The sequence below is a fragment of the Lissotriton helveticus genome, chromosome 12, assembly GCF_964261635.1.
Source record: "Lissotriton helveticus chromosome 12, aLisHel1.1, whole genome shotgun sequence".
NCBI classification, from domain to species: domain Eukaryota; kingdom Metazoa; phylum Chordata; class Amphibia; order Caudata; family Salamandridae; genus Lissotriton; species Lissotriton helveticus.
In genome coordinates this window covers 393,992,164-394,005,537 of record NC_136073.1, presented here as the reverse complement: position 1 = coordinate 394,005,537, position 13,374 = coordinate 393,992,164, and the positions used below count along the sequence as shown (strand labels likewise).

The window sequence follows — 13,374 nt, the reverse complement described above, 5'->3', positions numbered from 1 at the left end:
ATTTAAATTGACATTAATCCCAGAAGACTGCATAATGTTTTATATAAATATGGGAAAGTCACAAAGTAGGGATATCTAAAAGTTCTAGGAACCGTTATTTCTCTCTAGAACGTTTGTCATATGAAGGAAAGGTATTTGAGCTGTGTTAGAAAAAAAACCTCTATCGAAGAAGCTGTGAGTGAGGTTGGGGCACAGTGTTGAGTGTATAGGATGGTGTGTGATTAAAGCTACGAGCATGAAGGAATATATGGAATATGAAAAACGTTTAAAAGAAAATAGAAAACGCCCAATGAAAACTGTCGAAAAGCTAACATTTTCGAATCATGATTTGCATAGATTCTTTCATGTTTAATGGTAGAGGCGCTTATTTGTCCTGAGGAGGCCTTGCAACTTGTCTAGGCCGAAACATATCGCCACTTAAATGACGTCACTCTCCCTTTTAAGAAATTAAATTAAGAAACATTCTAAGTGATTGAATTTTAGGGGCACTGTATTTGTTCTTGTAAATAATCCTTCTACCTTAAGATGCACCTGTGAATTAAACTGTGTTGGGCCTTTAAAATATGCATGGGCTGTGAAGGAAGTCTCGAATGTTCTGTAACTTTTTAATGTGTGAATATTTGTACTATTAAAGTAAATTGACAAAAACGTTTAATTCAAATCATGGCACTGTGATACGCGTCGTTAATTCATTGGTAGGTATACTTGATGTAGCTTAAATGTAGGTATAAACGCTTCATCATTGATAATTATTTCCCACTTTCTTAGGTAACGGGGTTTGTTCCTCTCTGGAAAACCCTCGTATATATCATATTCTGTGCTCGATATGGTTCTACGGGGTTACTTGGCTTTCCTTCTTGTTAGAGAAAAGTCGGTACGGTATACGGGACTTCATGAAAGTTTTAAAAGAAGGGAACCAATTCGCCAAACTTTATTGCGTGTTTCGGTGGGTTTGACATTACTCCTTGAAAATTCCGCGTCACGAGTAGAAAGTCAAGTGTAAGTCACGCCACATTGACAAGATGTGTGTTGGGCATTCATAGCCTTTAAATTAAGTACCCACTCTGTGTCCTTTCGTACACACCTCGCGTTTGTAGCATGTGGCAATTTTGTTTTTTGATTACAGCCCTCTAAATGCCATTTTTCCAACTTTTGTCGTCACTGTGTATCTCATTTACTTTTTGACAAACTAAAAATGTAACAACTGTGCATTATTAGTGGAAACTTTATTTTAAAAAAATATAAAGAATTGTTTAAAGTGTCTCCTTTTTTATCCGAGCGTACCTTAAAAGAAAAGATACCGGCATTTGCCTTCACTCTCAATTTACAGACAGTTACATTTAGTTACTGGACAGAAGGCTGCTTGACACAAATTTTTAAAGACAGTTCATAATAACATTGCTTGTGTTTTTCAGGCACAGTCGGGAAGACTCCAACAATACATGCCAGCAGGAGTCCTGGGGGCTTTGGTGTTCAGGTCCCTGCAAATCAGAAAAACAAGCTGAATGACCCTGGAGGTGGTTCTTTCAGGTATACAAAAAATCATTGCTAAAAAAAATCAAATGTACAGTAGATACGACACCAGAGGGCAGTGTTTTACAACGTTTCTCAGTCTTAATACGCTTCTCTGTCTGGTTGATGTGCTAACAGCAAATAACTTGTTTCAAGGGGCATGCAGAAACGTTATTTTAGTTTGATACAACGTGCAAGTTTTCGTCATAATTGCCGATTTTCAGTGCTCTGACTCTCGGTACTGAACTATTTAAGTTCACATTTTTGTCAGAGCTTCATGCTGTATATATACTTTGTTAGTGCGGTTGTGCTGCGGGCATCGCACCTGCAAGGCAAGAGGAATCTGTTCTTTGTAACAGTGGAGAAAACAAGTTTTCTTCAAATCTTTTGTTGCTGTGATCGTCTGCTTAGTCTGCCTTGGAGCGGGTTTTGAATTTCAACAGTGGTTCTAACTGCATTGAATCAGCACGTTAAACAATAGTCTACAGCGGTTCTTATATACTGTTGTGTTCCGTGGGCCCTCAGTGAATCACTACTCTTAGCCGGGGGCCTCGACCTAAGAGGTTTCACTGATATGAACATCAGAACAATAGAAAAAACACAGACGCAAGGCTGCACCATACAAATGCACACAATATGACATCTTATATAATTCACAAACCAAAACATGCAGAACTCGGAATTTGAATCGGAAGGTTGGAATGCCTAAAAAGCGTAGTTTCTAAAAGGCCAAACAATCTGCTGTTCCTTGGCATATAATTTTGCTTATTGTGCTCAATTTTTTTTTTTTTTTTATTTATTATGTTTTGGCTCTCAAAAGAGGGCCACATAAGACAAAATACAACAAATACAAATACACATTTCTCTAAATAAAATGACAACTACAACATTTTCCACTAAACAAGAAAATCAGCGTCACAGACCTCCATATTTCATCAATAAATAGCTAAAAAACATTTTAAAAAGTTAAAAATATTGAAGCAAAACATTTCATTTGGAGGAGTATATAAGGCCTGTAGAAAAGAATTCACATTAAGGATACCCAATTGCAGACATATTGGTTTTAACCACTTCAACCGAAGTGGGCGCAATGCATGGCATGTAAACAATATATGGGAACGATCCTGAACAGATATATTACAAAAATTACATGTGGCAGAAGACCCATACCATTTTGCCAAAAGAATGTTCAGGGGTAACAAATCCTGCCTTAAAAGGAACCAGAATCTCCGAATACCATGAGGTAAATTCCAGGCGACATAGGGTTGGGCAAGCTTCATAGAATATGAGTTGACAAGGAGATCACCTCCCCTCTTTACTTGCATAGACTTTTTATCCAACGTGAAACATAAATCCCATGACGCCTGTTTCAAAAGGGATTTTAACTGGTTAGGAGAGATAGTAAAGAAAGTACTCTCTTCTAATTCAAGAAGTGCCACAGCCTTTCTAAAGTTCTTAACAATTTGGGAGTACTCTTTTAAATTACCCAACAATTCCCCCTTAAGAAGGAATCTCAAAGACCCCGTTTCTCCTCTAGCAAGGCTAACAACCCATCGAACTAAAGCTGATAGGCCCTGCGCCCAACTGCTACGGAGACCGAATTCCATTCTGCAGGCGGCCACAGTACAGGCCGGGTTAAGGGATGTAATAGACCTTAATAATTTTCCTTCTACCGTCTGCAGAAAGCCCCAATGCTTTATATCAACCAGTTCCATTCCATACAGGAGAGTTGGAGGAATTTTTGCCCTAAAAACCTCCAGTAAACAAGCAAAATGTCTTCTCCCTGTGGCGGAGTAGAGGGCACTCAGGCTTTTGCCTTGGGATCTGGCTTTACGAGAATTATTATCAATATGAGGCTTCTCACTCAAGTTAGCGGAAATTATTTTTCCTAAAAAGGTATATGTCTTAACCACCTCCAGTTTCTGACCGCCTACTGCCCACCCAAAATTCTCAGATTTAGATTTTTTCTTCCCTGCACATGATTTTACTTTTTGAGGCATTTATCCTCATATAGTGAGACTCTGCAAAAAGATGTAAAGCCTGCAGACGATTAGCCAATCCCTTGGGAGTTAGATCCAGGATAAGAATGTCGTCTGCATATAGCAAGCAGGAAATGGAAGATCCCCCCACTACCGGGGCTATGACAACACAAGATGAAAGGGTAGCAGGAAGATCAGCAATGTTAAGGGAGAAGAGTAGAGGGGCAAGAAGACAGCCTTGTTTTAATCCATTAATGGAGGGGATAACCCGCGATAAACCCCTTTCTCCTCCCTGTAAAACTCGGCACCAGGTGTCCGTATGTAGGGATCGCACCAGATCTAGTAGGAGAGGGGGCATGCCCAAATCAAACAATTTTCTCCACAGCAAGGGACGGTCAACTTTGTCGAATGCTGTGGAGAAATCAATAAAAGCCGCATACACTCCTCCCCCCCGAACTCTTATATATTTGTCCGTAATAACCTGAAGGGCTGTAAGGTTATCCAATGTACCATGACCTTATGGAAGCCAGTTTGTTCAAGGGGTAATATCTGATTCACATCAACCCAATCCGTTATTAAAGAGAGGAGACATTTGGCAAAGACTTTTCCAATGGCATCAAGGAGGGCTATCTGGCGATAATTCATTGGATTATCCCTATCGCCCTTTTTGAATAGAGGGACCAATATGCTCCCCTTCCAAGAAGAGGGTACAATTTTACTAATGAAGCAAGATCTAAATAAAGGAAAAAGAATCTTACTCCATGAAATAGGATCCTGCTTCAATACTGAAATGGGAAGTTCATCAGGCCCCATTGCTCCAGAGGAGCGCATATCCCTAATGGCCAATTCAATGGTTTTCTCCGAAGGGGAATCAATAGGTAACTCATCTTCTTTAATAATCTCCTTACAATCTACCATTGCGATATTCCCAGCATACAGGTTGGAAATGTAGATGACCCATGATAATTCAGCAATGGGAATGGGGAGAGAGCTGACTCTTGCTCCACAACCCTCGCCAATGAGAGACCAAAATTGTCTTACTTTGCCATAAACAGCGGCCTCCCGAAGTCTTATCCAGAGTGAGTCTTCTTTTTCTTTTCTAAGTTTCTTCCTAATTCTATTTCTCCTTCTTTTTAGCAAGTATATTTTCTTATTTGTTTCGATAGTTCTGCACAAAAATTGCTCCCGCACTAATTTATTTATTTCCTTATTTAGGAGGAAAATTGGTCTGGGAACATAGATCTTTTTTACAGAGAAGCTAGACCTTTTGGCAACAGAGATGACCTCCTTCATAAAATTCTCAAAACGAATTATTTCGGAACCCTGCCAAACATTCAGTTCTAGTATTGTTTTACCAAGTATACCCTCCAGGCCTTTCTTGGCTTTAAAATTCCAGAAACATCTACCAGAATCCTTATGGAAGTTAACTATGTCACTGCTAAAGGACCATGAATCGGATTTAGGAGGGTGAAATGAGAGGCTTATAGTAATCACATTGTGGTCACTAAATAGTGTCGACGAGACCACCAGATCCTTCACTAGGGAGAAAGTACAATAGTCAGTAATTACATAGTCCAAAATTGACTCACTTTGGGAGGATCTATGAGTATATTTAGCAGGGACATCGGAGGGAAGCCTACCATTCACTATTAATCCCTCCGCCGCTGAAAGTTCTTCTAACAACAGCTTCCCTCTCTTATTAGTTTTAATTTTGTTAGGGAAGAGGGATTGGGGAATAAGAAGGGCTTCTTCTTTAAATTTGTTTCTAAATAGCTCTAAGCTTGAATTGGAAACTTTGCAATTAAAGTCACCAACTAGCAAAACATATGGGGGAAATTCTACATCTTTAATCTGTTTAATATATGAAAACATTTGCTTCAATAGATTATGAAAACATTCATCGGGGGGATGTAGGCATTTATTATTACCAGGGAATTAAAGTTTCCCCTACTGGTTAAGCTACAGAGGGACACAGCCTGAAATAGGTTGCTTGAATCAACATAACGAGTGAAGTTCCACTTCAATCTATTGGACAGAAGGCACGCAATTCCCCCTTTTGCACGCCCTTTCTTCGACTGGGCAGTTACAGCCTCTAGAACAAAATAATCTCTCCCTGCACACAATCTACTAGCGCACCAGGTCTCTTGGATGCAAATCACACTAGCGTTCAGAGAGAACAAGTACTGTAAATTCTCAGGGCTACTGTTTATCCCGGCGGCATTCCAAGAGATAACTTTCAAATTACTGCTAAAGATGTTGAAAAAGTTTAGGGTTGTCTGTGGCTTTACTAGACAAAGCACCGGGCAGCCAATTCCACCGCTGATTATCTTCTATTGGAAGACTATTCTGAATTAACGGGGGTGGCATTACATGTGTCACCAGACGAGTGTTTTTCGATACCCATATTTTTAAATCGTCATAAGAGGTAGTGGGACCATCTTTACCATTGCCCTGCTGGGGAAATCTGTTATAAGGGAGACTATCTCTTCGAGAAGAAAAAACAGGTAAAACATCAATTCCCCTACACTGGAAGTTCTCAGCCTGTTGCAATATAAGATTTACTATGAATTTAGAATAGAACTTTACCCTAGCATAAGGCGAGGCAGCTGTTCCGGATAAGAAAACTAAGTCAATATCATTTGTTTGGATTAACTTTAAACTCTCTATGCTTTTGAAACATTTGAGTAACCATGCTCTATTTAAAGGCTGATCAAAATCAAATAACGATAGAAAATCCAAAGTCAATGTATCAACAAAAACTTCTGATACTTTTCTGGGCAAATGGTGAGGCCATATAGCGTCGTCACCTGTAGCATGAAAAGCGGGGGCAAATGGATTGGGAACCGCAGATACAATAGGACCTAACTCCAACAACTCTACTGCGGGGGGAAGGATCGTCAAACCTGCTACATTTAAGGAGGGGTCTCCCGCAGGAAGGATAGTGCAATTAGGAGAAGTTTTAATATCTGTTGCAGAGGGATTCAAATTGTCAGAGGAATGAATGGCAACTTCCTGACTCAAGAACCCATTCACGTGCTCTTGAGTACTAGGTTCAATTATATCAGGAACATGGGAATCCTCAAAAATTATTTGTCTCTGCTTTTTTTTCCTATATCTGCGGACTGGTTTTCTCTTTTTTACTTTATTTTTTCTATGATTTCCAGATTTAACTTTTTCTGCACCCCCTATCACCTTACTTTCAGGCACAAAAATTGGGAATAGCTCTTTTTCAAGTTTTGGAGCGGTAACATCAACATTTTCTTCTTCAATTTCAAGGACAGAGTTTCTTACACAGTTAAATGCAGAAGATGTGGGTACTAGAGGGCTCATTTTTAGAGATAACCACATGTTTATTTTGGACTGGATTAACATTACCGGTTAAGTGGTCACTGCTCAACTCAGACCCATGCAATCCAGCCTTAGGATCTAAATCACGACCCTTTTCCGGAAGCTTTAACAGTAAGACATTTAATATCTGAGTAACCGACTCCAAAATACAATCAGAGCTACCCACAAATTTACCCAGTAACAGTAAAATGGATGCCAACAAATGTTCCAATGCAATCATGGATTCAGAAATAGGTTTTTCCAATTTATCAGAGCCTGAGGGACCTATGGGACCAATGCCAGAGATATTAAGCAATGGGCTCTTCGATATGTTATACTGTGAGGAAATATCTTGCGATTTTATGGAGGGGGTACTACAATAAAGCAAAAGACCAGATGGAGTAGCACCAATAGGAGACTTAATCACTTCTGATGATTTCAAAGTAACATCAGCTAGGTATCGACCGCATAGCTCCAGGTCAATACTCGACAAATGAGAGTCCCCCCTCACTTCCACCTTTGGCGGCGAATCTCCTATTTGAACATGAGAATACAACACTTTATGGTTTGAAGCTACATTTTTTTGTTGTCCGCCTTCAGAACTGGGAACAGAGTTTAATGACACCAGTTAATTCAGAAGACACTGGACAAGGCTCCTCAGTAATCAAGGAGCCCGAATATTCTTCATTCACCAGAAAAGGGACCTTCTTAACCTCCGCAGGGGCTATGCCAGATGGGGAAGCTATATCAGAAGCTTTGTTTGCGGCGTTTAACAAATCCTTATCCTGGGGTTTTTCCCACAGTTGCAACAGCTGACATTGTCCCTTTAATAACAAATTATTGGAAGCCTTATTTCTAAGGGGGTTGGATCTTGTCTTCATACAGGACCTTCCCCAATAATCTCCCTGATCATAACTTTTTAGCAGTCATCCTTGTGCGTGTAGAAAAAGGGGGAACGTAGCCCCGATGAATATGATTAATAACAATTACAATAAAAATTTAAATAATTGGAGGTGAGTCACGAAGAGTTCATGAACAGAAGGAAAATGTCTATGCTGACATATTATACCATGTAGTACTAAACACAAAATGTTTTCAAAAAATAAATAATAATATAAATAAGTAGGCCCAGCCTACTTCGGCCACTGAGGGCCACAGAGGGCCCGCCCTTTGTCCGGGCTTAGTCCGGCGCGTCCTCGCGGGACGAGGGACCTGCCGGTGCTTTATGCGCCGCCTGGCGCGCTGGTTACGGCTTCGTTGCTGGCCCCCTAAGGATGCTGGGGGATGTGGTCTGGCCGGCAGAGCCAAGCCCGGCCGGTCGGTTGCTGCAGTAAATATGGCGTAGCCAAGCCCGGCCGCAGTGCACGAAGGTCGGGAACCTCAAATCAGGCAGTAAGCATAGACAAATGAAAGATCGGGGACTCGGCCCCTGCCGGTGCTTTATGCGCCGCCTGGCGCGCTGGTTACGGCGTCGTCGCTGGCCCCCTAAGGATGCTGGGGGATGTGGTCCGGCCGGCGGAGCCAAGCCCGGCCAGTCGGTTGCTGCAGTAAATATGGCGGAGCCAAGCCCGGCCGCAGTGCACGAAGGTCGGGAACCTCAAATCAGGCAGCAAGCGTAGACAAATGAAAGATCATTGTGCTCCAATGCGTCCTCTCTTTTTGTAGTCATCTGATAGTGCTTCCCTTGAGGTCACCAGGCGGCCGTAGTAGATTGCTTGTGCTGCTGTACTTGCGCTGCTCCCACAATCAAGATACGGATACCACATTTTTGGCATCCATTTCAGATTCCTTCAAGTTTGCAGAGCGTGGTAGCATTTTCAATGTTCCTTTTTTAAATTTATTTACACTACATTATCCTGCTGTTATTTCATTTTTGAAAGAGCTGCGGACTTTCAAAAGTAAGCTTTTAAAACCCCCAGGGGCCTGCGAACCACAGGCTAAGAATAACTGGTCTATCAGGCTGTTACACCGAATGCTTTTAATCACGTTGTGCTTTTTATATCTCGGATGACTGATGCTGTTAGGATAATTAATTATTTTAGCTAATATTACGATACACATGATTTAGGTGGGCATCACAAAACTAGAATACGTTTAAGAAACTATTGAGCAAATGTGTTTGCTGAAACATATGGGATTTAAGGGCATTTATTTGTGCTGAAGATGACTGGATGTCATTTTGGGACGTTGCCATGAGTCAGACTTCTATAACAAATACTAACTAGCATGATGACTTACGGTCAGCAGACTTCCAACAGGCACAACACTGTATAATGTGGAAGTAAAGCATAGTAAGACACGCCGTTATTTAAAAGCAAGGAAAGAAAATGGATACCGTAAGCCGAGAAATACTTGGAATGAATTAATGGAATGATTAAAATGTAAAGAAATGCTAAATGAAAATATTCATCAATCTCAATTCAGCATGTCGAATTTAAAATATTAAAATGTGTGTTGCACTCGATTCTTGGGTCTTGCCAAATAAAATACAAAAATCTGTTATAGGTATTTATATTACTTGGGGAAATACGGAAGAAACCAGGGAGGGAAAGCAAAGAAAGGGTATTGTGTCAACAAGGGAAGGCACCTGGATGATTCAGTGAAAATCAAAGCATGAGCGATCCTCGGTGTGTGTATGCAAGCCCAGAGTTGGTTTTAATGCTCTTTTCTGTCTTTCAAATGAGTTAGCCTTTGCACACTTCATAAACACTGTCATCATATTTCTGTTGTCTCTGGCAATATCACTCATTGTGGCTAACAGAAAAGAAGTGAGAATGTGGTGCTAAAAAGTGAGGCAGTAAGTTATAAATGAATGATATTGTAATATATTTAACTATATTCTAAATTACAGTATATTTTGCGCATGGAATAGATTACCCGCTATATCTAAGCCTTGGAATGATCATTTCCCTCACTGTGGTGACTACTCCTGGAGTATTTAACAGATGTCTAGAGCCACTGCTTATCAAAGGATGTGTACAGATGGCTAGAGCCACTACTTATCGAATGCTATTAAGAGCACTACCGATCCTACCGAATTTAGGTTGTTACATATGTCTAAATGTATTGATAGAATTGCTTTCACCTAAAATTCAATACAAATGTATCCAAATATGTTATAATTACTTCCACATTTACTTCTACAACTAGATCACACACTGTATTTAGTGTAAAAAAAACACAACAGATAACTAAAAATAGTGCTTGTGCTTTTTATCGACTTTCTCCATGCTGTAGACACTTTAATGGTGAGCGGCTGGACAGTCGGCACATGTTTTGCACTATGGTGGTGCAAAGGGGATTTTTCGATGCTGTGAATCATATTTTATTATACAACCCGTTAAATCAAATGTCACCATTTAGTTAGTGTGATCAAGGTGAGCAGCATACAAGTATCTAAGTCCACTTGTGTTTAACGTTCTCGGCACTGTATTGTGGCACACTTGAGATTATTTGTGATGTGAAACATTTGGAGAGAACATGGAATTTCTTCGTTTTAACTTTTCCTTTTTATGTACACACACTTGCACGGTCTGATGGGGTTAAGTTGAGTTCTTAGAGCCAGCTTTTGTTTATTGGTAATGGTGCCTAGGCACCTGGAATCAGTTTTACTTTTTAAAGTCGCAGTTATATTTGGAAAATGTAGTCTGTTTTCTAGTGGATGGAAAATGGGCCTAAAAGAGTCAGTGGTATTCAGTCCACAGTGGATTGTGAATTGTACTGCGCCCCCCCCCCCCATCTGTCACTGCCTGGGAGAGAACTGCCCAGGCCTCCTGCGGGCACTGAGGTAGCACTTGTGCCACCGTAACGCAGACTGTATGGGTGTGGCAGGGCGGGTTTGATAAACAGGCGAGGAGGCTGAATGTATTTTCCAAAAGAACGTTGTTTATTGGCAACAAGTGAGTTATCAACGGGTGCTGAGTGGATCTCCTCTTGGTCTTCTCCAGATTCACTTTGTGGGGAGCTGGACGGGGTTTCCGTGGAAGATGTTCCGGGCTCCTCTTCGATCTTGGGGTCTCCCCGGAGGCTCATAGAAGAGGAGATAGAAATGGAGCCGTCAGATACTCTGTTTTACGTGGAAGTTTTGTAACACTACCAGTCACCACACCTGGGAGTGAGGGGGGAGGAGCTTGAGGGGTGTGTGCACAGGGTGAATTTCTAGAGAGTCAAAGAATACATGGGGAAAGGGAAAAAACGGTAAAAGGAAACCACGGTCCAAATTTTAGGATGTGGCATGTGGATACCGGCCGAAATTACAACCAGAAACGGGGGGGGGTAAAAAGTGCTCTCTCTGTCGGTGCCAGTCTATATAACTGCCCAGTTTTAAATGAAGAACAATATATATAGCAAGCGACTTCACTATCGCACAAGCAAAAGGTACTTTAACCCTACCCTGCCCGAGACACCCCTCCCACCTCCCGCTCTCCGTTTCCCGTGTTCCCTGAGATGGTATAACTCCCCTTCTCCGCCGCAACTCTCCAGAGTTGCGGCCGCTCTCCAGCCTCCTCCGGTGGGCACCACTCGTCAGGATCTTTGTGTTCTTCCCGACCGTCTGCAGACACTGCGTTCTCCTGGCTTCCCGCGTTGTCCTCGTCAGGTTTTCTCCGGTCTCCGTCGTCCTCCGTCCTTCTTCGCCATTGGTCACGGACAACTCCTTCCTGTTTCTTCCGCTTTTCATTAGAGGGCGATAACCACTTCCTGGTTCACCTCTGCCCACTTCTGGGGTGTTCCCCGGACCTTGCTGTAGAGAAACAGTACACAGGGATGGTGATTGGCACAAACGAGTTCGTCCTCCAAGTCACAGGGTGCATTAGGCTGACTCCGGATGACGGAATGTCCGTTCCAGAATGACCCAAAGGTAAGTCTTGTGTCCTCCTTATCACAATGGGTATAGTGGCCCAAGAGGCATGTGGCATATACAGACCACACCGCTAAGCTGGAGGAAGAGAACATGCGCTTCCCAAGATGATCCAGCTTCTTGGATTCCCTATCCGGGGGTACAGAAGGGAATGTACCCTTGGAAAAAGAGGCTTGGACCACCAAGCTCTCAGGGTAAGGGTGTTGGGTGAGGAAAATTGGATCGTCCGGAACCAGGCGGTGGCAGCGGGCAGTCGTCCATTTCACAGGAGCCCCTGTGCTGGGCTTGGACAAATTGCCGAAAAGGATGTCCGTGAGAGCTTCATTGAAGGGCAAGAGGAGTTCAGAGGAAGTTGCTTCCGACTGAAGCACCACTGTCAGGAGGTTAATCCTGACTGCCACTGTAGGGCGCTCCAGGCCAAAAGCCTCTGCTCCCTACGCACCACCACTGCATAGGACGCTACCTCCTCCATGGCCATGGTAGGGGGGAGAAAGCATGCCAAGGTCTAAGGAGGTCCAGACCACTGACATCACCCAATTCCTCTCTCCAGTCTGGTTCTTCCAGCTGGTCTGTTAAAGGGTCCAGCTGCCCCTCCCAGTCCTCATCACCACCCCTAGGGTGATGGGGAACACCTGGAATAAACAAGGGAACAAAAGTACCTTCCGGCATCAGATCCATCTTGGAGATGAGGCTGGGAACCGCGTCGGGCAGGGGTACGGCTGGCGCCGGTGGCGTCGTTGCAGGGATCGGCCCGGGGAAGGTTGAGTAAGGTCTACCGGCATCTACCTGAATCCAGGCCTGGCTCCATGGGGACACTCCGGGTCCAGAGCTGCCGGCATCGAACGCCCAGGGTCCCCATCAGCTCTGCGGGGCCCAAAGGCGTACCAGCAGAGTAGGGCTGCCCAAATACATGGTGGAGGGCTTTGTAGAACTTACAAAACTGGGCAGGGGCTGCCCTGGCTCCCTGAAATGGGGGGAGGTGCGGAGTTGTCCCTGAGTCATGCCCCGGAGGTGGAGCCTTAGAGCAATGGCGCTCTGGGTCCCGTGCCACGTCAGCTGATCGACCGGGGAAAGGCGAAGAGCGACAGTGCTTCTTCGCCTTCTTTTTGTGCTTCGATTTACCCAAGGAGTGCGAAGACTTAGACGAGGTGTGATGGCTCCGTGCCCGGTCTAGAAACCTTCCCCTCGAGCGACACCGGTAGCGATGTGGAGCCGACTACCGGGCCTCCAAAAGCTTTTGGGACCGCTCATGCATAGACTTCGGATTCATGGCCCGACATTCGGAGCACGACTTTGGGTCATGGTCGCGCTCCAGGCACCAGAAGCACACAAGGTGTGGATCCATCACGGCCATTAATTTGTGACAGGAGTCACAAGGCTTTAATCCGGTCCGACAATGGGACATCCCTCGCGCACCAGTAGTTGAAGACTCAATAAAAGACTTCGACAAAAGCAGAAAATGTTTAGTCAAAAAATGACTAGGTGGCAAGCTCTAGCTGGATCTGCGCTAGGCTTGCGCGGAAAAGGAATGAACTCGTGTCAGTGTGCAGGGGCTGTGTCTAAGTAGGCACCGCAACATCATCCCGGCGACCACAACGCCAACTACGGACACTGAGTCGACCGACGCCACCTACCGACATGCAAGGGGTTCTGCTGAAGAAAAATTCTCCAGATTCAGTCTGACACCGGGGGATAATT

The 13,374-nt window shown here is 43.4% G+C and overlaps 1 protein-coding gene across 1 annotated transcript in view; it reads left to right on the top strand.

Moving 5' to 3' along the window:
- The window catches only part of LOC144799895 (transcription initiation factor TFIID subunit 4-like), a 1,364,652-nt gene that overhangs the window by 542,034 nt on the left and 809,244 nt on the right, over positions 1-13,374 (top strand). Inside the window, exon 9 of the mRNA XM_078671504.1 lies at positions 1,416-1,530. Coding sequence (XP_078527630.1) covers positions 1,416-1,530 — 115 coding nt within the window. The remainder of the gene's footprint in view (positions 1-1,415; positions 1,531-13,374) is intronic.